Source organism: Rhinatrema bivittatum, chromosome 8 (genome assembly GCF_901001135.1).
Source record: "Rhinatrema bivittatum chromosome 8, aRhiBiv1.1, whole genome shotgun sequence".
Classification (NCBI taxonomy): domain Eukaryota; kingdom Metazoa; phylum Chordata; class Amphibia; order Gymnophiona; family Rhinatrematidae; genus Rhinatrema; species Rhinatrema bivittatum.
The window spans coordinates 236,722,577-236,745,583 of NC_042622.1; the positions used below are offsets into that span (position 1 = coordinate 236,722,577).

Here is a 23,007-nt window from a genome sequence, read left to right on the forward strand (position 1 = left end):
ATTCACTGGTCTTTAGTTTTTTTGATCACCCCTTGATCCCTTTTTAAAAACTGGTGTTACATTGGCAACCTTCAGTCTTCAGGTACCATAGATGATGTTATTGATAGTTTACAAATTTCCAATAGCAGGTCCACAATTTTATTTCTCAGTTCTTTCAGCATTCTGGATGTATACCATCTGGTCCAGGTGATTTGCTACTCTTTAGTTTGTCAATTTGCCCTAGTACATCTTCCAGATTCACTGAGATTTGTTTCAGTTTCTCTGAAACATCACCTTTGAATATTATTTCTGTTGCGCGTCCTGGCTGCGTGGGTGCCATGACCAGGCCTGCTCACCTCATGCAGCCCTCAACTAGCTCCGATCTCGTCGCTGCTGCCAGCTCCCGCCGTCCCCGTCGCTCACCATGGCCCTATCTGGCTTCCTCCATGCCACAGGCCTCGCAGTGGAGCTCCCGTTGGGGCTCCGCGTCTTCAGCCGCTTTGGCCCCGCCCCTAGGCACATGCGCAGCCGAAGTCTCGATATTTAAAGGGCGAAGCGCGGGAAATCCGACTCGGACATGAATTGATAACATCACATAGAAGCCCTATATAAGGTGAGATCCTGCCCCCAGGACCTCGCCTTGGCAATTGGGTCGACACCTCGGTGTACTAGTTTGCCTGTTCCTCGTATCTGATCCTTGTTCCAGTGTCTTCTTGTTCCAGCGTCTCCTTGTTCCAGCATTTCCTTGTTCCAGAGTCTCCAGTGTTCCTGTCTCCTCACTCAGGTAGTACCTTTTCAGACTGATCTCTGGTACTTACCTCGGCCTGCCTGACTACTCTCTTTGTCTGCTGCCTGGAACTGACCACTGCCTGCTGACCACTCTCTTCATCTGCTGCCTGGAACTAGCCCTCGCTTGCCTTGACTACGCTAGGACTGCCATTGGTATTGACCCCTGCTTTGGCTGACCACTTCTGGATGGATACTCTGGCTTTGACCCTTGCGCTTCACTCGGGCACTCTCTTATGGCCTACCATGACTACCAGACTAACCTGCTTGGATCCAACCCGCGGCCTTCACCAGACTAGACCCGCAGGCGCTGCCTGTCTCGCCCTGAGGTTTCCGGAGCTTCCAGTTCGGGTCTGGTCCATCCTTTCAGCATCAGCCACGCTCGTGGTGGGCACACCCATCCGCTACCTCTCCGGGAGACCATCTGAGGCCCACCTAAGTCCAGGCGGTCCGGGAACCCAGGGCTCAACCTGCGGAAACCTCGGACTGTTATTGGCGAAGCTCCAGCTAGCCTCTGTCTCCTCATGTGCTCCGCCTCCTGATGGCAGACGCTCTCTGGGTCCGACCAGAGGGCCGTACCAATCCTGCACCAGGCTAAGGGTCCAGCTCCAGTATAACAATTTCTGACATGGGTATATTTCTTATATCTTCCTCAGGGAATACTGAAGCAAAGAATACATTTAGTCTCTCTCTTATGGCTTTGTTATCCCTTAGTGCCCCTTTTACCCCTTGATCATCTAATGGTCCAACTGACTCCCTCGCAGACCTTTTACTTTGAATGTACCTGTAAAGGTTTTTATGAGTTTTTGCTTCCATGCAGGGGTGTAGCATCCATAGTACACAATGGTATACACGTACCACCAACTTTAAAAAGGGGTGTGCTGTGCACCACCAACCAGTGGCAACCTTAGGTCTGAGTGCAGGGGCCCATGCCCAGAATCTGATGATCAGTGTCCTGAGTCTTTTTGTTGTAAAAAAAAAAAAAGGAAAAAGGTTTATCCTCTGATTCACTGCACTGCACCGGTAGCAAGATTCCTGCCTTTCTTACCTCCTTAACCATTCCTTTTGTCAGACAGTAATAGATGCGCTCCATGCTGCCTGCTTTCCAGCTCTATCAGCAGCGCAGGCATGGAGTAATCACTGCAGTGCAGCCCACAGGGACTCTGAGCATGTGCAGTGCTGCTGGTCCCCTCAGGCTTCTCCTGCTACTCTGCAGAGGGGAGAGGGAGGGGCCCCGGAAACCAGCAGCATTGAGCATGCTTGACATCCCCACGGCTTGCACTGCAACGATTTCTCTGTGCCTGGCATTGCAGAAAGACCTGCAAAGCAAGCACCACTAAGGGCCTCTATTATTTTCTGCCGAGCCCACTCTCCCTCGAGGCAAGTATTTGAGGTGGCTAAGCAGGAAGGAAGGAAGTAGAGAGAGATACAAAATGGAGGTGGCAAATGGGAGAAAGAGGTAGGTTTGGGAAGCGAAGAAGAGAAATGAGTAGGAGTTGAGTGAGGGAAGAGAAATATGTGAAAGAGTGGAAGGTGAGGTTCATAGGTTAGGGGAAAGGGGGATATGGGGAATACAGCAATAGGAGGGAAGGGAGAGATGTGGAGGGGAGATTGGTAGTGGGAAGGAAGGAGCGTGATCAGAGATGAGAGAGAAAGGTGAGAGGAAGAAGAGAAGGTTGAGGGGACAGAGGATTGTGAGGGAGAGCAGAAAACCAGACTCAGACTTGGGTGGAAGAGTAGGGAGTCGGGGATTGGAATGGATACGCAGGGATGCAGTGACTAGGTAATTTGGTGGGAGATTTGGGTAAGGGGGTGTTAGATGGGCTAGGGGTGAGAGATGGTTCAGAAAGGTGGGGAGGAATGTAGAAATAGTGCGAAGAACCTGGAGGGGGTGGGGAAGTTTGAGAGGCAATGGAAAGGGAGGGAAGAAGAGACAGACAGGAGATCTGGGAATGAGCAGAGGGAAGTGATCTTCCTGCTATTTCCAAATGACCCAAACTGTCCACTGTCAGAGGTCAGATGCTGGACTTGATGAACCATTACCAGTGGTCTGACCAGCAAAGCACTTCTTAGGTTGAGGAGGCAGAGATGGTGGAAATGGGGGAGCTGTGGAGGAGGTAAAAACGGGAATAGGTGACTGAGTAGGGGCAGAAGAAGAAAGGGGATGAGTGAGGGAAGGAGCTGGAGCTGTTGAGGGGATGAGAGAGGTAGGTAGATGAGGGGGTGGGGAGGAGTGGTGAGTACAGACAGAGGAAATAGGGGACTAGGGAGAAGGTGAGAGAGAGAATAGAAGGCTGATAAAGGAAGGAAGGGGAATGGGAGGACTGGGGAAGGGGTGATAGTGGTAGATAGGTAAGAGATGAAAAGAGGGAGATGGGGGACTGAAGGAGCAAAGGTGAAATCTAGCTATGAGAGGATAGAGCAGCAAGGAAGAAAGAAATGGAAAAAGCAGAAGAAAGGGAAAGATCAATGTCAGAGACAGATATAGGGAAAGAAGAGAAGACAGGTGGAGAGAGGAAATGAAAAGGACTTCAAAAACCAACAAGAGAGAGACCAGGACCACCCTGATTACAAAAAATAAAAAGCTCAGAATAGGTTGGAAAAAAGTACTAATTTTCAGTTTTTATTGATAGGATTATGTCGACTTTGGGAATGTGCATTTCTTGTGTTTTTGTGTTTTGATCAGTACTGGAGGAGTTTTCTTTCTCTGGTGTTGTGCTGCCTGAAGGGTCTGGGATCTCAGGGTTTCCATGTCAGTTTTAGTCTGCGTGTGTGAGAAAGGAGAGGGATTCTGCTGAGTGTAGTTTCTGGGTAGGAATCTATAGTGATCCGACTTCTGTATTTCCAGTAAAAAGTGTGGTGGTGGTGGTCTAGGGCCCTGTGTAATATTTGCAGTGTTGCCTTTTCATAGGTGAGGTGGCTGCTCTTTGAGTCCTGAGAGTTACTGTTTTCTGGCATCGTAGATTTGCTGGATGGCTTCTGCGTGTCTTTTTTGCAAGGCTTTGCATTATTTCATAAGGTGTCTGGCAGCGGAGGGATGTTGTGTTGCCAAAGCCATGGTCAGGCAATGTGGCGCCTATGGCCCATGTGAAAAACTGCGCCCTCAGCTGTTACACAACACATGATACCATGAGTTGGGAGACTTTGTTAAATGTTTGTACAGCAGTGCCCACAGTATTAGGTGCCCTCCATCCCATCACACACAATTAAAATTTATGCATTTCTAATAGCATTTTACATGAAAAAGGACGTTCCCTGTACGTATCCAGATCAGTCCAGACGCCTGGGCTCATACATCCCTGCCAGCAGGTGGAGACAGAGAAAAAAAAACTTGCCTGACTCTGCTACATAAAGCCTGGTGCCACCTGCAGTTCTTCAGTACTTTCTCTGTCTCTAACAGATGGCACAGGGTGCTCTACCTGCAGTTCTGCGGGTTTTTGTCTTTAATGCTTTTCTTTTGAGCCTTCCTCCTGGGGGTTTTTGTTTTTTCCTTTGGATTCCTGATGGGTCCTACCCCTTCCGGTAGAGGCAGACGGGCTGGGGTTGTTCCCTTTTGTGAGCCCGTCTGTGCGCCCATGGGGTGTACATCTGGTTGTCCAGATCCCTCCCTCATGAGGCTACCCAGGCGGCTGAAGTCTCTCCAGGGATTTTGTCATTCCCTTATTGCTGAGACTACCTGTTTCTTTTAGTCAGGTTTTTAGCTCGCAGTGTATTTTTCCATAAAGTTAAAAAAAAAAAAAAAAATCAAAGACTGTTTTTTCTGGCAGATGGCAGCACAGCTCTGAGGGCGACTTCCCCCTGGTAAGATCAGCTCCGGGGTGAGGGAGGCTTTCTTTTTCCTTAGGAGAAAAAACCCCAAACTTTTTCTTTTTTCCTCTCGACTGTTATTTTTATTTCCCTTCCTCAGCATGAGCCGAGGTACCGTGTGTCGCGCCTGTGGCTCGGCACGATCGCGTCTAAACAGAGCCGGTCTTTGTGCTTCATGTTCGGAGGGCGGGGAGGGTTCCTCTGGAGCTCCTCCACCGGCGAAGCGGTGTTGTTGTTTCGGCGATTTGGGGTCTATTTTCGGCCGCAGCGCTGTCCGGGGTACTGATTCTTCCTCCGAGGGCGTGGGAATGGTGGCCATCTTGGATTTTTTGGCGGCAGTTCCCACGCCATCGGGGAGAGTGGGAAGGGTCTGCCTCATTTGTCTCTGGCCTGTTTTGACTTCGGGGTCAGTCCAGGGGGGCCTTGAAGGGGTGAAAATCGTGAGTGGGCCGCTAGCTCTGAGGGTGCTTGGGCTGTAAAGTGTTTTTCCCCAGAATTTGTTTTATTATTGCAAGAGGCCTTTTTGGCCAGCAAACAGCCTGGATGTGGAGTGGGCCTTAATGCTGAGTGGACTCTGAGAAGTTTGTTGCCGCTTTGGGTGCCAGGCCATCATTGCCCTCAGCTCAGAGGTTTCAGTCACCTCCGGCAACAGGGCGATTTGTCAGAGGGGGCCTTGGTGACTACAGTGATGCTCCCGAGGACCCGGACCCGGACCCGGGGGTACCGGCAGGTCAGGGAGCTCCGGCTTCTGGAGATACTTTGCTGGGAGATGATCCAGGGGTCCCTAATCTCGGGTCCGAGGATACTAAGGAGGTCCGCCTGTTCCAAAGGGAGGAATTGGAGGTGTTGCTGCCCTTATCCATTCAGGTGTTGGGCGTTAAAATGCCCCAAAGTGACCCGGATTTGGAGGAAGAGGATCCCATCCTGGACCAGGTAAGAGGTACCCTGGCTTTCTTTCCATACTATAAGGCGGTTAAGAAGTTGGTGGATGCTGAGTGGGGGATGCCTGATGCTTTGCTGAAGGTGGGGAGGACCTTGGGGAAGCTCTATCTCCTTCCAACGGAGGTCTTGGAGTGTTTTGTCCTTTTTACGGTCGATGCGGCAGTGTCCGCACTGACTAAACAGACCACCATTCCCGTGGTGCGTTCTGCGGCATTGAAAGATATGCAAGACCGCAAATTGGAGGTTCACCTCAAACGGATCTTTGAGGTCTCTGTGCTGGGTTTGCGTGTGGCGATTTGCTCAAGCTTTATGCAGCGGGCATGTCTCCGTTCGGTGCAGCAGCTACAGGACCTGCTCCTAAAGTTGGGGGAGCAAGCGGATAGTGTCGAGCGAATAGAGACAGCGGTTGCGTTTGGGGCAGATGCCCTCTGATTTGGTGCATACATCCTCCAGAGCTATGGCTTCAGCTGTCGCGGCCAGACAGTTGTTGTGGTTGCGTAATTGGTCAGCGGACGTCTCCTCTAAGATGTAGTTAGGCTCTTTGCTGTTCAAGGGGCGTCTGTTATTTGGGGATGACCTTGAGCATCTGATTCAGTTGCTTGGGGAGAATAAGCTGCTATGGTTACTGAAGGACAGACCTAAGGCGAAGATGTTTTTTCAGACCCATTCGCATCTCCATACTGACAGAAGATCTTGACCGATGCAGGCTCCCTCTGCTCCTCAGAGGTCATTTTCCCCTAGGGGCATACTTGGGGGTAGTCCTTTCGGGTGGCCCGTAGGCCATTTCGGGGTGCTGCAGGGGGATCTGCAGCCAGTGGCAAGTCCTCGCAGTGAAGCGAGGCCGGTCCACTCCGTCGTTCCATTTATAGGAGGTCACTTGACGCAGTTTTACGACGAGTGGGCCAACATCACGCAGGGTCAGTGGGTTCTCAGTATAATAAGAGACGGCTACATGTTAGAATTTGCTCGGTCCGTTCGAGATCTATTTCTAATTTCACCTTGTGGTCCGGTCACAAGCGAAAGGTGGTACAGGAGACCTTAGGCCGCTTCCAGGAATTGGGGACGGTCATTCCAGTGCCTGCGGCGGAGCTCTGAAAGGGACACTACTCCATTTATTTTGTGGTTCCAAAGAAGGAGGGCATGTTTCGGCCCATCCTCAATTTGAAGAGAGTGAATACTGCCCTCAAAGTCCCCCGCTTCTGGAAACCTTGCGTTCGGTGATAGCGGCGGTGCGCAAGGGGGAGTTCCTGGCTTCTCTGGATCTTATGGAAGCCTATCTGCACATTCCAATTCACCTGGAGTCCCAGCGTTTTCTTTGCTTCATGATCCTGGCTCAACATTTTCAGTTCAGGGCACTTCCTTTCGGTCTGGCCACAGCCCCACGCACTTTCACCAAAGTGATGGTGGTGGTAGCAGCGGCACTTTGGAAGGAAGGTCTCCTGGTGCATCCTTATCTAGACGACTGGCTGATCAGAGCAAAGTTGGCAGATCTATGTCGACAGTCAATTCACAGGGTTTGCAATGTTCTCCACTCTCTTGGCTGGGTTGTAAATGTGGCCAACAGTCATTTGACCCCGACACAGTCCCTAATCTATCTGGGAGCAAGGTTTGACACCCGGTTAGGCAAAGTGTTTCTGTCGGAAGAAAGGGTGTTATCTCTTCAGAACCGAGTTCGACTGTTGTTGCAATTATGAATTCTCAGAGTATGAGATTATTTGCAGGTCTTAGGGTCCATGACCTCAACCTTGGAGTTCGGTGATAGCGGCGATGCGCAAGGGGGAATTCCTGGCTTCTCTGGATCTTATGGAAGCCTATCTGCACATTCCAATTCACTCGGAGTCCCAGCGTTTTCTTCGCTTCATGATCCTGGCACAACATTTTCAGTTCAGGGCACTTCCTTTCGGTCTGGCCACAGCCCCACGCACTTTCACCAAAGTGATGGTGGTGGTAGCGGCGGCACTTTGGAAGGAAGGTCTCCTGGTGCATCCTTATCTAGACGACTGGCTGATCAGAGCAAAGTTGGCAGATCAATGTCGACAGCCGATTCACAGGGTTTGCGATGTTCTCCACTCTCTTGGCTGGGCTGTGAGCATGGCCAACAGTCATTTGACCCCGCCACAGTCCCTAATCTACCTGGGAGCAAGGTTCGACACCCGGTTAGGCAAAGTGTTTCTGTCGGAAGAAAGGGTGTTATCTCTGCAGAACTGAGTTCGACTGTTGTTGCAATTACAAATTCCCAGAGTATGGGATTATTTGCAGGTCTTAGGGTCCATGACCTCAACCTGGAGTTAGTTCCCTGGGCTTTTCTCCGTATGAGGCCATTGCAGAGGGCGCTTTTGGCGCATTGGAAGCCGAGCTCAGAGGAGTTTTACCTGCCCCTGGAGGGGGAGGCCAGGGAGAGTCTATCTTGGTGACTTCAGTCGGTCAGTCTTCTCCGCGGAATGGACCTTGAGGTCCCGGATTGGGTGATGATGACGACCGATGCCAGCCTTTCCGGCTGGGGGGCGGTTTGTCAGCACCATTCCATCCAGGGCATTTGGTCTACGAAAGAGTCTTCATGGTCTATCAACCAGTTGGAGACCAGGGCGGTGCGGTTTGCATTGAGGGAACTCTTGCCGCTAGTGAAAGGTCGCTCGGTCTGGATCCTGTCGGACGATGCGATGGCAGTGGCGTATATCAATCGGCAGGATGTTACCAGGAGGCTCAGCTCTTGATGCGTTGGGCGGAGGTCCATCTAGAGTGGATAGCGGTGTTTCACATAGCCGGCGTGAAAATGTCCAAGCGGATTTTCTCAGTCGCACTCACCTAGATCCAGGAGAGTGGAAGTTGGCGGAGACCGTGATGCAGCTCATCCGGAGATGTTGGGGGTCTCCTCACATAGATTTGATGGTGACTCATCAGAATGCCAAAGTGGTATGCTTCTTCAGTCGAAGGAGACAGCCCGGGGCCGAAGGGGCGTTGATGTGCTGATTCTGCCTTGGCCGCAGGGGGTTCTGCTTTACATGTTCCCTCCTTGATCTCTGGTGGGCAGGATGTAGCATCGCAATGAGAGACATCACGGGGAAGTGATTCTGGTTGTGCTGGACTGGCCTTGGGGTCGTGGTTTGCGGATCTCATCAACATGGCAGTGGACAGTCCGATTCATTTGGGACCAGGTCAATCACTATTGTCTAGTGGCTTGGCTTTTGAAAGGCAGAGGTTAAGGAGTAAAGGTTATCTGTAGTTGGTCATCACCACTTTCCTGAACATATCCAGATCAGTCCAGACCAGTGGGTTATGCACTCCCACCAGCAGATGGAGGCAGAGAACAAAGCTTTGAGGCACTACTATATACCAAGTGTGCCACCTGCAGATGGTGGTGGTGCACACCTGCAGCTCTGAGCTGAGTTCTGGAGTTGTGTGCTCCCCGAGGTGCCAGGTTCCGTTTTTTGGGCCTTCCCTCGGGTAGAGCTGGGCAAATGGGGGGTTGGATACCTCTGGCAGTGTTAGCCCGAGGACCCCGTGACCACCGATAGCCAAGGGACTGGCTCCCTCAACAGTCCCGAAGCCTCCCTTGGAGGGTCTGCTGAACCAGGGAAGTAGCCCCTTTAGGGAAAATTTGTTGTTTTTTATAGTTGGTTAAGTTTTATTTAAAAAAAAAAAAAAAAAAAGTAGTTTTTTTCTCCCTGCTTCTTGTCAGCGGCTCTGCCGGGTGCCTCAGTCTGCTTGGCAGAGCTGAGCCCGGCAGCCTCTCAAGCTTCGGAGGGCTCTGGGGAAGAGATCAGGCAGCGGGTTCAGGACCGCGGGGGCCTGCCCTATCCCGGCAGGGAGTCAGGGCTGCGCTACTAGCAATTGTTTGGCGGTGCCGAACTAATTTTAGTCACAGCAGCCATCTTGTTTTTTCTTTCAGGCTTCCTTCTCTGCCAGGCTGCCTTCCTGCGCATCTGCTCGGAGTGCCTGGGCTATTTTTGGCACGCGCGCCATTTTGGGAGATCGTGCTTCAGGCCCGACCCGGGGGGGGGGGGGGGTCCCTGGGGATTCGTGGCAAGCAAGAAATGGCTGAAAAACCTCTGATGGAGGCTTGTAAAGCCTATGGCACGTGGTCGGCCTACCTGGATTCCCTCTCCCTATGCACGTTTTGTGCTGCGAGGAGGGGGGGGAGGGGTCCTCTTCGAAAGGTCTGAGGATAAAAAAGGCCACACGGAGGTCAGCTTCGGGAGCTGGCTCCATGGGCAGGTCTCTGGCGGCCTCCATTACCTCGCTCAGGAAGGAGTCCCAGGAGGACCCCCCCCCCTCCGCTGTCCCCCGCGGTGTGTGAGCCGAGTCAGGAAGATTCCAGGGACACGGATTTGGACACCAGTGACAATGAGATGGGCCTGGGAGGCATCTCGCCTGAATTCGTGCTTCTCATGCACAAGGCCTTCTTAGCCAGGAAGTTGGTTATGCACAAGTCACAGGACGGGGAAGGGGGGGGGGCCTCGAAACTCTCGGGGTTCTTGAGCGGCTGGGGTCTATGAGGATCTTGATGGCTTGGATGACCCGCAGGGGGAGGACCCTCCAGGAGGACACTGCTGCAGACCCAGATGGGACCCTCTCTCCCAATCTGGATACTGGCAGGGATGATCAGACTCCGGGGGACCTTGAGACGGCAGGGGTCAATCCACGGGTGGTTCGCCTCTTTAAGAAGGTTTGCGTCCCCTTATTCTTCTGGTGCTAGAGGAGTTAGGTCTGAAGTTGTCACAGGAAGAATCCAATAATGAAGGGGTTGACCCAGTCCTGGACGGGCTCCTGGGTCCACCCAGCGCCTTTCCTATACCGAAAAAGATCCAGAAGCTGATCAGTCGGGAATGGCACTCTCCGGATGCAGGCCTCAAGGTCGGCCGGGCTATGACTAAACTGTACCTGATTCTCGAAGAGCATTTGGAGCATTTGAAGACTCCAAAGGTGGATGCGGCAGTGTCGGCGGTCACTAGGAAGACTACCATTCCAGTGGTGGGTGCCGCGGCTCTGAAGGATGTTCAGGACCGCAAGCTGGAACTTCACCTTATGCGCCTCTTTGAGGTCTCCTTCTTGAGCCTTTGAGCGGCGATTTGCGCTAGCATGATGCGGCGCGCTTGTCTCTGTTGGATCCAGAAACCGCAGGATCCAGCTTCCTCTGGGGTTTTGTCCCCATCCCAGGCAGCCCGGCTGGAGGCGGGCGTTGCTTATATGGCAGATGCCTTGTACGAACTGGTGCATACCTTGGCCCGGATCATGGTCTCTTCAGTGGCGGCCAGACGTTTACTGTGGCTCCGAACTTGGGCAGCAGACGCATCCTCCAAATCACAGTTATGTAACCTTCTTTTTCGGGGAGAACTTCTCTTTGATGAAGATCTGGACCAGCTTATGAAGTCCCTGAGTGACACCAAGGGGAACAAGCTACCTGAGGATAGAAAGCCGTTCAAGAAGTCCTTCGCTCCACGGTCCCGTTATCGAGACATGCGGTGTTTCAGATCGGGGAAGGGCGGCCCCTTCTCCAGCTCCAGGCAGTCAACAGCTTGACAGCAGTCCTTTCGTGGATCCTACAGGCCGACACGAGGCAGCTCCAGGGAGTGTGAGCCGGAAAGCCTGCCCAATGATGTCAGGCTTGCTCACTCCTCATGTGTGGCGGTCAGGGGCAGACTGTCACAGTTTTTTGAGGAGTGGGCCAAAATCACCTCAGACCAGTGGGTTCTGGAGGTCATAAGAGTAGGCTACACCTTAGAATTTTCTTGCCTACTCAAGGAGACCTTTCTGGAGTCACGCTGCATTTCTCGCAATAAGTGGGCGGCAGTAGAGGAGACGATTCAAAGATTGCTCAGTCTAAATATGTACACCCTGGAGGAAAGGAGGAGCAGAGGTGATATGATACAGACTTTCAGATACTTGAAAGGTTTTAATGATCCAAAGACAATGACAAACCTTTTCCATCAGAAAAAAATCAACAGAACCAGGGGTCACGATTTGAAGCTCCAGGGAGGAAGACTCAGAACCAATGTCAGGAAGTATTCCTTCACGGAGAGGGTGGTGGATGCCTGGAATATCCTTCCGGAGGAAGTGGTGAAGACCAGAACTGTGAAGGACTTCAAAGGGGCGTGGGATAAATATGTGGATCCATAAAGTCTAGAGGACGTGAATGAAGAGTGGGTGGCTCACGGGAATGACGCCTACTACTTGGAGATAATACCCTTATTCAATAAACATACACACGGTTAATGCGACTCGAACATTGCTCTAAGCTTCAACGGCAAGAGGAAATGTGGAAAAAAGGATTTGCATTCACAAAAAAGCGGGGAGTAGCTTGCTTGTTACGGCAGTTACCACCCCAAACCAAATAAGCCTGATACTTTACTTTCAATGCATATCCAACATAGCTCTCTGCTTCAACGGCAGGGGAAAAAGACTGATACTTCATGCATATCCAGCATAGCTCTCTGCTTCAACGGCAGGGGAGAAAGACTGATACTTCACGCATATCCAGCATAACTCTCTGCTTCAATGGCAGGAGGGAATGAAGAAAAGTGTATCTATATACAGAAAAGGACTGAATTACATAGTCTGGGTAAACAAATAAGCATGGGTGTAGCTTGCTTATTGCGGCGGTTACTACCCCTAACTAATTAAGCTAGATATTTCACTTAGATGCAGTTCCAACATTGCTCTCTACATTAATGGTGGGGGTAGAAGAGAAATGGAACCAAAAGGTTACTAAGAGCCAAGAGTAACAGATAAGTATGAGAAAAAAAAAAGTGCGAAGCTTGCTGGGCAGACTGGATGGGCCGTTTGGTCTTCTTCTGCCGTCATTTCTATGTTTCTATGGAAGCGATTGTTCCCATACAAGAGTACATACATAATAAAAACAAAATAAAATACAAACAAGAAATTTCAGCTTCACAGAAACCAAGAAGCAAAATACCAAATATTAATGGTACATTTACTGTTTTAGGCATAGGAGCATATTCCAAAAATGGAATATTCAATTATTAAGTCATCATATTTACTTTAATAAGCAGATTAAGAACATTCATGCCGCCTCATTTATCATTGAATGCACGATGGAGCCCATGAGGGGCCTGCGATTGTGAGGGCTCGCTCTCTTGTGGATGAGAGGTGTGCTGTTTTGAGAGAGGGCACTAGCAGGGATCCTTTGTTGATTGTTCTGGTGGGCCGATTCGTGTGTGCAGATGTGAATGGTAGATCGAGCCAGTTGGAGTGGTGGGAGTAAATAGCTTTGTGGATGATGGTGAGGGTTTTTATAAAGGATGCGGGAGGGGATGGGAAGCCAGTGTAGGTCTTTGAGAATGGGGGTAATGTGGTCAGTTTTACGGACATTTGCTATGATTCTTGCCATAGCGTTTTGGAGCATTTAAAAATGGTAGGCCCTAATCGAACACCGCATATTTCTGTCTCGTGTTCTATGGCGAGCAGAAGGGGCTCTAATTGTAATATAAACAGTAAGGGAGATAAAGGGCACCCCTGCCTTGTACCGTGCGTCACCGGAAACCGTTCGGACTGTGCCCTGTTAGCAGTGATCAGGGCCTGTGGATCTTGATACAATAATTGAAGGGCCTGTGAAAAAAACCCATCAAAACCCATCTTGTGCAAAACATGAAAGAGGTAGCGCCACTCCACCCTATCAAATGCCTTTTCGGCATCAAAACTAATGGCCAGATAGGAGGTAGCCATTTGTTGGCAAATAGTCATTGCGGTCAATACTCTGCGTATATTAGCCAAAGTGTAGTGCTTGCGCACAAACCCCACCTGATGATCACCAATGAGAGTGGACAGGATAGCGGCTAGCCTATCAGCTAATATTTTGGCCAGCAATTTCTGGTCATAGTTAAGGAGGGATATTGGTCGATAAGATGCAGGGGAGAGTGGGTTCTTGCCTGCTTTCGGGATAAGGGTAATATGCGCCAGGTTCGCTTGAACTGGAAAGGAACCCTGATCAATTAGAGCGAGATATCTGCTCCACAAGGAGCTTAAAAAACTCCATGGTATAGCCATCAGGCCCTGGGGTCTTAAAACATTGAGAGCGCTGAATGGCAAGTCTGACTTCCCCCTCTGTTATGGGCTTATTTAGGCCCTTACGTTGTTCCCTTGTTAAGCATGGGAAAGAGAGTTGTGCGTAAAATCGGTCACAGGGAACAACGTGAGGGCCTAAATAAGCCCATTCCACCCCTCGGAGGCATATAAGGAAGAAAAGAAATCCCAAAAGCGATTTAAGATAGTGGGGGTGTCTTTTGCCACAATGCCAGAGGAGTCCCTCAATGCCGGGATAAAGCGACAGGAGTGCATGGATCTAAGTAAGTTAGACATCATCTTCCTCGCTTTATTGCTATATTGATAAAACCGGTATTGATAGTTCCCCTGAGATGTTCTTACTTCAGGTCCCCTTGCAGAGACGTTGCCATTCCTCTGTTGTGGTGAAAGTTCAACAAAGTTTAAAAAAAAACCAAAAAAAACCAAAAAAAACAAAACAAAGGGGATTAAAGGAGACAGTATTTCTGCTTGTTTTAATCTGAAGCAGAGGAAAAAAGTCTATTTATGCATCTCACAGCTGTTTTGCCGTCTCCTGTGCTTCAGTATTTTTTTCAGCTCAGCTGATTTCTTGCTGCCCGATGCCAAGGTCACCTCTCTGCCTCGCCTGCGGGGAGGCTGCTTTGTGGCTCTCCTGCAAAGGGCTCTACTCTGTCTGCTTACCCAGAGGGAAGGACCCTCCAGGACTGCTTCTACGCGATGACCCGGGTTCGGGTCGCTAAGCGTGCATCCGGGCCGGCCCTCCCTCAGAAAATCGCGGGAACGGCAGCCATGTTGTGCCCGGACCTCGAAGCAGTTTCAGAGCCTCAGAGGGGAGGGGAGCCCGAATTATTACACTCTCCGCCTCACTTAAGCCCCATGGGCCCTCCTGTTACAAATTTTGATTCTCAAGGGACCCCTCCCCCACAGGTACCTGACAAGCCTTTCCATGGTTTTTCCACAGAGTTTGTGCTTCTTCTACACAGGTCTTTTTTGGCCAGCTTGGAGGCACAGGGGGATCCCGTTCCAGGCCCTCCCCCGGCTAAGATTCCTTATTTGGTTGGTGGCCAGGGCTCTGGCCCACCGGACTCGCAGGGGGCTACTAGGGTCCGCACTGTACCCAGGGGCTCAGATACTCTTCACCCTCCACAGCCTGCTCCTTTGCCAGATTCTGATTCAGATCTGGATCTGCTGCTTGTGAATCCACCCGTAGAAGGAGATGACCCATGGATCCTGTGGTTATTTAAATGTGAGGAGCTGATCCGCTTATTCCCTTTGCTCTGGATGAACTAGGGATTGAAGTTCCACCGGAAGATACCACCAGTGCCTCCACTTCTGCCAGTGCATCCACTTCCCACACCATGGATCCAGTCCTAGCTGGCTTAAGGGCTCCGCCTCTTACCTTCCCGTTTCATCCTATGCTTATGCAGCTCCTACTCCAGGAATGGGAATCCCCCGATTCTGGCCTCCGGGTGGGCAGGGCGATGGATAAGCTGTATCCCCTGCCAGATCCGGCCTTCGACATGCTTAAAGTCCCCAAGGTTGATGCTTCAGTGTCCGCGGTCACCAAATGCATTACCATGCCAGTGGTGGGGTCGACGGCTTTAAAAGATCTTCAAGAATGCAAGTTGGAGCTATACCTCAAGCGAATCCTTGAGGTGCTGTCCTTAGGGGTCCGCGCAATGGTGTGTAGCAGTCTCATGCAGTGGGCGAGCCTTAGGTGGGTTCAACAATTACTCAGCACCCAGAACCTCCCGGCTGCAGAGGCCGAACAGGCAGAGCGGCTCGAAGGGGTGATTGCGTATGGCGCTGATGCCCTTTATGATCTCCTTTGGGTGCAGGCAAGAGCCATGGTCTCCGCGGTCTCCACTAGGCAACTCCTCTGGCTACGTAACTGGGCGGCGGATTCCTCTTCTAAGTCGCAGTTGGGCTCTCTTCCCTTTAAGTGTAAGTTGCTTTTTGGGGAGGACCTGGAACAGCTTATTAAATCCTTGGGAGACAACAAGGTTCATAAGCTACCTGAGGACCGCCCTAAATAGTCCAAATCCTTTTTTCCTTCGCGCTCTCATTTCAGAGGTCAGCGCAGGTACAGCAAGCCGTGTGGGTCTTTTCAGCGGAATACCCCCTCCAGATCTCAGGCATGGTCTCAATCCTTTCAGGGACGTCAGCCGTTCCGAGATGGAAACCCCCAAGGATCCGGCGCCAAGTCCTCACAATGAGATGCAGAAGGCCCATTCCTCCGTTCCCGTCTTAAGTGGATGTCTGTCCCTTTTTCTCGGGGAATGGTCCCAAATTACTATGGATAAATGGGTCCTGGATGTGATCGGAAACGGTTACGCTTTAGAATTTGCTTGAGACCTTCCGGACCGCCACCTGATATCTCCTTGCGGCACTCGGAAAAGGCCAGCGGTGTGTCGAACCCTCGACAGACTCCTGGAGCTAGGGGCCATAGTTCCTGTTCCTCCAAACGAATAAGGATCTGGCCAGTATTCCATTTACTTCGTCATGCCCAAGAAGGACGGCTCTTTCCGACCAGTCCTAGACCTCAAGTGGGTCAATCGGGCTCTCAAGGTTCCCCATTTTTGAATGAAAACCCTGCGAGTGGTCATAGCGGCGGTTCTCTCTGGCGAGTTTCTGGCTTCTCTCAACCTCACGGAGGCTTACTTGCACATCCCTATTCGCAAGGAGCACCAAAGGTTCCTTCACTTTGAAATTCTGGGCCGGCACCTGCAGTTTCAGGCTCTCCCGTTCGGATTGGCCACCGCTCCTCGCACGTTCACCAAGGATGATGGTGGTAGTAGCGGCTTTTCTTCGGCAAGAAGGAGTCCTAGTCCATCCCTACCTGGACGACTGGCTTATCCGGGCGAAGTTGATGGAGCTCTGTGTGACGGCAGTGAGCCGTGTCGTATCGCAGCTTACCTCCCTCGGATGGATAGTCAACTACTCCAAGAGCAACCTCAAACCCTCTCAAGTTCTGGAATTTCTGGGAGCTCGCTTCGACACCCTCGAATCCAAGGTCTCCCTACCCAAAGCCAAGGCGCTTAAGCTCATGAATCAGGTACAGCTTCTTGTTTCTCTCTCACTGCCCATGGCCTGGGATTATCTTCAAGTACTGGGCTCCATGGCCTCCACCATACATTTGGTTCCCTGGGCGTTTGCGCATATGCAACCCTTGCAGAAAGCTTTGCTTGCCTGTTGGAAGCTGGTTTTGGAGGATTTTCGGGCAATTCTACCACTTCCCGAATCTACTGTCGTCAGCATACGGTGGTGGCTGTCTCTCAACCACCTCTCAAAGGGAATGCCCCTGGAGTCTCCCCAGTGGATGATTGTGACGACAGATGCCAGCCTCTCCGGCTGGGGGGTGGTGTGTCAGTCTTTATCGACTCAGGGCCGCTGGTCCACAGTCCAGTCCAATTGGCACATCAACCATCTGGAGGCCCGGGCGGTCCGTCTGGCTCTCATGTTCTTTCTTCCCTTGCTTCGCCACAAGGCGATGCAACGACGGTGGCTAATATCAATCACCAGGGGGCACCAGGAATCGCCTGGTGGCCCTGGAGGCCAGCAAGCTGTTCGATTGGGAGGAGCGTCACTTGGAATGCCTGGCGGCCTCATACATTGCAGGGAAGGAGAATGTTCAGGCCGACTTCCTCAGTCATCAGTATCTCGACCCCAGAGAGTGGGAATTGTCAGAAGAGGTGATGGATCTAGTCATACACAAGTGGGGGGTTTCCCACCTGGACTTGATGGACACCTTGAGAAATGCAAAAGCTCCCAGGTTCTTCAGTCACAGAAGGGAACACAGCTCAGAGGGCTTGGATGCTCTGGTCCTGCCCTGGCCCAGTGATGTTCTCCTCTATGTATTTCCCCCATGGCCTCTGGTGGGAAAGGTACTCCGAATGATAGAGGTTCACAACGGGCCGGTAATTCTCATGGCACCAGAGTGGCCCCACAGACCGTGGTTCGCGGACCTCGTGAATCTCGCGTTGGATGGCTCTCTTCAACTCGGTCACCTCCCCAATCTCCTCCGACAAGGTCCCGTGTTTTTCAAGCAGGCAGATCGCTTTTGTCTAGCAGCCTGGTTTTTGAATGGAGGTATCTAAGAAAGAGAGGCTATAAGGAGGAAGTCATCTCCATGCTGTTGTGGGCTTGTAAAACCTCTACATCGCTGGCGTATGTTCCGGTTTGGAGAGTGTTTGATAACATGTGTGCAGAACTTGGGGTTTCGACACGCAGGGCCTCGGTCTCTCTAGTTCTCTCCTTTCTCCAGAATGATCTCTCCAAGGGCTTGTCTTTCAACTCCTTGCATGTTCAAGTCTCAGCTGTTGGCTCTCTTTTGGGGAAATTAGACAGTTACGTGATGGCAGCCCATCCGGATGAGGTGGTTTTCTTAAGGGGGCTAAGCATTTGAATCTGCCCGTCCGGCATACATGCCCATCTTGGAGTCTTAACCTGGTCCTTCGGGTTCTCTGCGAGGCGCCTTTTGAACCTCTACGTCTGTCCACACTCAAAGACCTCACGCTTAAGACAGTGTTCCTGGTGGCTATTTGTTCGGCCCGGAGGGTATCTGAACTGCAAGCTTTATCCTGTAGAGAACCCTTCTTGAGGTTCTCGGATTCGGGGGGTCTCTTTAAAGACTGTTCCCTCTTTCCTGCCAAAGGTAGTCTCCTCCTTTCATGTCAATCAGTCAGTGGAGCTCCCTGCCTTTTCTCAGGAGGACATTGCTAGCTCAGCTAGTGGGGATTTATGCCGTTTGGATGTTAAGCGGGTTCTCTTGCACTACTTACAGATCACTAATGATTTCAGAGTTTCCAATCATCTCTTTGTTTTATGGAGTGGTCCTCATAAGGGGCAGAAGGCCTCTAAAGCTACTATAGCTCGCTGGCTAAAGGAAGCTATTGCATCTGCGTATCTCTGCCGGGGCCGGATGGTTCCGGAGGGTGTAAAGGCCCATTCGTTGTGCTCGCAAGCTACTTTTTGGGCGGAGAGCCAGCTGGTTTCCCCGCAAGAAATTTGCAGAGCGGCCACTTGGAAATCCTTACATACATTTGCTTGGCATTATCATCTCGACGTTCAGGCACCTATTTTGGGTTCCTTTGGCAGACAGGTACTCTGAGCGGGACTGTCTCGGTCCCACCCTAACTAAGGAAGCTTTGGTACATCCCGCTGTCTGGACTGATCCGGGTATGTACAGGGAAAGGAAAATGGTTCTTACCTGCTAATTTTCGTTCCTGTAGTACCACGGATCAGTCCAGACTCCCTCTCGGTCTACTTTTTCAGTCCGCTCATAGTCCTTTTCCTTTTGCAGCACTGGTAAATGCCTTGTTTATCCTACAGAAGTATTAAATAAAGGATTCATAAGGCACCGGATGTTACTTTCACAATTGTTAAGAGCTATTTTATTTATTTATTTATTTATTTATTTAACATTTCTTTTATACCGATGACCGTTTGCACATCGCATCGGTTTACAGTGAACAAAAACCATTGGGCATAGCCCTTACATATAACATATGTTATATGTAACATATAACCTCTTACAATGTTATCATTTACATTTATAATTATCTGATCTTCTTTTTCCTTCTTAATCCAAGTTATTGTTTCCCTGTTACATGTAACTGCTTTTCTGCACTATTGTTCAAATTGTAAAGTTTATTATATTGTGCACCCCTGTTCCTTGTGAACCAGCATGATGGGACTTCTGTCTTGAATGTTGGTATATAAAAAAACTTAAATAAATAAATAAATAAATAAAACATATAACATAGTGAACTAGGCATTATATAAATAATTTTTGGGAGGAGCCCTTACATATAACAAACATCAATGGGTCGATGCTATGGGATTGAACTATAACAATAACTATTTACAAATCAGTGCACAGTACAAAATCAACAGGCATAAAGGCGGTCATACCAGGATATCCGAATAACATTCGTAAGGGGGATTTATGTAATAGGGGGTGAGATGGAGTAAGCTTGCTGGAAGAGCCAGGTTTTAAGTTTCTTTTTGAAAGTGGGCGTATTGGTCTCTATGCGAATATCATGGGGCACTGAGTTCCATATAGTGGGGCCGGCAAGAGAAAAGGCTCTGTTAATAGTGGAGCTATGTATAATACTGTTCCAAATTGGCGTTATATTATTACTGTTGAATTGTTACTTGCTTGACCTTATTTGATTTCTTTTTCTGCTTTGTTAATGTTTATACTGAGGAGCGCAGGGTGAGCTATGCCCATATATGGTATGCCTTTCAGTTATTTTTTTCTCTTGTCCATCTGCTGGACAGGGGTCACAACCCGCTGTCTTGTCTGATCTCTGATACTACAGGAACGAAAATTAGCAGGTAAAAACCAATTTTCCTATAGCATAGCTAGATATAAAAAAGATTTGGAGAAGTTCTTGGAAGAAAAGTCCACAAAAAGTTGTTTACCAGGTAAACTTGTGGAAAGCCACTGCTTATTTCTGAGCATAAGCAGCATGGAATCTGTCTTTTATTTGGGATCCTGCCAGGTACTTGTGACCTGGATTGGCCACTGTTGGAAACAGCATATTGGGCCTAATGGAATCTTGGTCTGACCCAATATGGCAGTTATTATGAAACTATGTGGAATGCCATGAGATTATGCACGTGCATTAATATCCCCCGGTGACAGGTCTATGTATGCAAAATTACCTCCCCTCTAAGGTCTAATGTTATAAAGCATATTAAACTGGGAGATGAGGTTGTATTAATTTATAGTAGGTACTTAACTTTGGAGAAGTATATATGTGTGTGCAGATGTGAGGCTGTGTGGTCACTTTTCTGCACTTATCTTATGATCTCCATCTGCCTTGCGCAATCCTCTTTCCTACAAGCTTCCACAGAGCAACTGTCGAGAGAAATGGAAGTGTGCATGTCGTCCCTGCCCATTGCTGTGACTCATGAAATGGGTCCTCTGAGCCGTCTCTTGGTTTACTACGTCCGTGAGAATGGAGAAGGGATAACGGATAGTATTCAGCTGAATGTGAACTTCTCTTTTGAAAACCAGGTACTGTGAATTGAAGCAGCTGTAATTTTTCTCAAGATTGGTGGTCTCAGCCAGTTAGGATCTCAGAATCAGAACTTACTAATGGCTAGTAAAGAACTAAGCCAAGAGGAAATTCTTGTTGGGTGTGCAGCTCAATCTCAGTCTGCATGATACTTTAGAAGAGGTTATATTGGTTACAAATCCTTCTTAACTTTCCCAAGGTGAAAAAATGTTAAGCTGGAAGACTGGTGACCCTGGGGTCATTAGTAGCAACATGGAGTAGAAGAGAGAGAGTGAGAGAGATTTTGAGCAACATCAGTGTTTCTCAGCCCTAGAGACTATTTTCATGTATTTCCAAGATTTCAACCTTTTTCTGTACTTGTTAGTTGTTGTGGCACCGATGCTGGAGGAGCATGGTGGACACCACCTACAGAGTGGTACAGAATGGCATGATGAGACTAGGGCTAGACTTGGGCAGCCTGGTAAGACTCTAGCAAGTCAGGCAGTGTTGGAATTCAGGAAGAGTGTGCAGGCAAGGCTGGAGCTCGGGAAGAGTGTGCAGGCAAAGCTGGAACTCAGGAACAGACTGGAGCCGTGTGCAGGTAAGGGTGAACTGGAACTCAGGAACAGACTGGAGCCGTGTGCAGGTAAGGGTGAACTGGAACTCAGGAACAGACTGGAGCCGTGTACAGGTAAGGGTGAATTGGAACTCAGGAACAGACTGGAGCCGTGTGCAGGTAAGGGTGAACTAGAACTCAGGAACAGACTGGAGCAGTGTACAGGGAAGGGTGAATTGGAACTCAGAAACAGACTGGAGCCGTGTGCAGGTAAGGGTGAACTGGAACTCAGGAACAGACTGGAGCCGTGTACAGGTAAGGGTGAATTGGAACTCAGGAACAGACTGGAGCCGTGTGCAGGTAAGGGTGAACTGGAACTCAGGAACAGACTGGAGCCGTGTACAGGTAAGGGTGAATTGGAACTCAGGAACAGACTGGAGCCGTGTGCAGGTAAGGGTGAACTGGAACTCAGGAACAGACTGGAGCCGTGTGCAGGTAAGGGTGAACTGGAACTCAGCAACAGACTGGAGCCGTGTGCAGGTAAGGGTGAACTGGAACTCAGGAACAGACTGGAGCCGTGTGCAGGTAAGGGTGAACTGGAACTCAGGAACAGACTGGAGCCGTGTGCAGGTAAGGGTGAATTGGAACTCAGGAACAGACTGGAGCCGTGTGCAGGTAAGGGTGAATTGGAACTCAGCAACAGACTGGAGCCGTGTGCAGATAAGGGTGAACTGGAACTCAGCAACAGACTGGAACACTGGACTAAGACAGGACAGGACAAGACTGAACTAAGATTTCACAGAACATGAAACATAAAGCCCAAAATGCAACAATACAGGAAGGCCCCAAGGGGCAAGACAGGAAATGGCCTAGTGACAGAGAGAGGCCAAGAGAAGCATCGGGGCTAGTGAAGGCCTGGGAATGCCAGAGATCAGGGAAGGTCTAGGTAGGCCACAAACAAGGAAAGAGCCAGAAGGCCCAAAGGCCACAGGGCAAACTAGAAATGGAAGGCCAGATGACCACAAGGCAAGACAGAGGCTGAAGGCTGGATGGCCACAAGGCAAAGGCAAGGGAGGCTGAGGGTAGAGGGTCCAAGGCCATGAGACAGGAAAAAACGAGACATAGGTCAGAAGGCCCAAACACCATGAGGTAAATAAGGAAAAGGCATGAAAAGGTCGCAAGGCAGAAGTGGCTAGAGCAAGGAGCCAAGAAGAACTCGATGCTGAAGCATTGAGACAAGTAACAGACAGGGTTAAGTAGGCCTGGATTCTGAGTTTTGTGCATGCAGGCAAGTGGAGTCTGCTCGGGGGGTCCCCTGGTGGAGCGGAGGCTGTAAAAGTAGGGCCTTGCTGGAGAGTACAGTTCAGAGTGGAGCTCACCGGAGACCTCTGTTGGAGGAGAGCTGCAGAGCAGCCGGAACCATAACAGTTTAGTTTAGTTGATTTAGAACTTTGATTAACAGCACCAAAATGATCAGTGTCACTGGGGCTCTCTTTTCTGCATCTGACCTTCATACATGCCTCCTCCAGCTCTGAGCAGAACCTGCAGTACATGGAATTTGAAAATGAGATGGCTGCTCCTTCCCCCACCCAATTGCATGGCTATTTAAATTATAATTTGCTTGTTGAACAAGACATCAGAAAATCATCAAAAGGCCTGAGAGTGGGTAAAGATTTCTTATTTTTATGCTTTGCAGTTTGCAGTCTCCCTTCTCCCACCCTCCCCTCTGTCTTACTTTAAAGTGCTTTCCTGTTGGTACATGTCACTTTCTAGAAATAAAACTGTTTGCTTGCTTTATGTCCAGTTGGTCATAACTTATCAATCAGAATATCTTAAGGTGGGCCAGACTTGGGTTTGATTTCCTTGCCTGGCTTCTGTTTCCTGGTGCTGTGGAAGCGCAGGAGAAGGGGAGGG

At 50.0% G+C, this 23,007-nt stretch overlaps 1 protein-coding gene across 2 annotated transcripts in view; it reads left to right on the forward strand.

Annotated features, from left to right (window-relative positions):
* The window catches only part of CPAMD8 (C3 and PZP like alpha-2-macroglobulin domain containing 8), a 510,164-nt gene that overhangs the window by 163,845 nt on the left and 323,312 nt on the right, over positions 1–23,007 (forward strand). For both annotated transcript variants that reach the window (XM_029614183.1, XM_029614185.1), the window contains exon 15: positions 20,385–20,557. In XM_029614183.1, the coding sequence (XP_029470043.1) occupies positions 20,385–20,557 (173 nt within the window). The remainder of the gene's footprint in view (positions 1–20,384; positions 20,558–23,007) is intronic.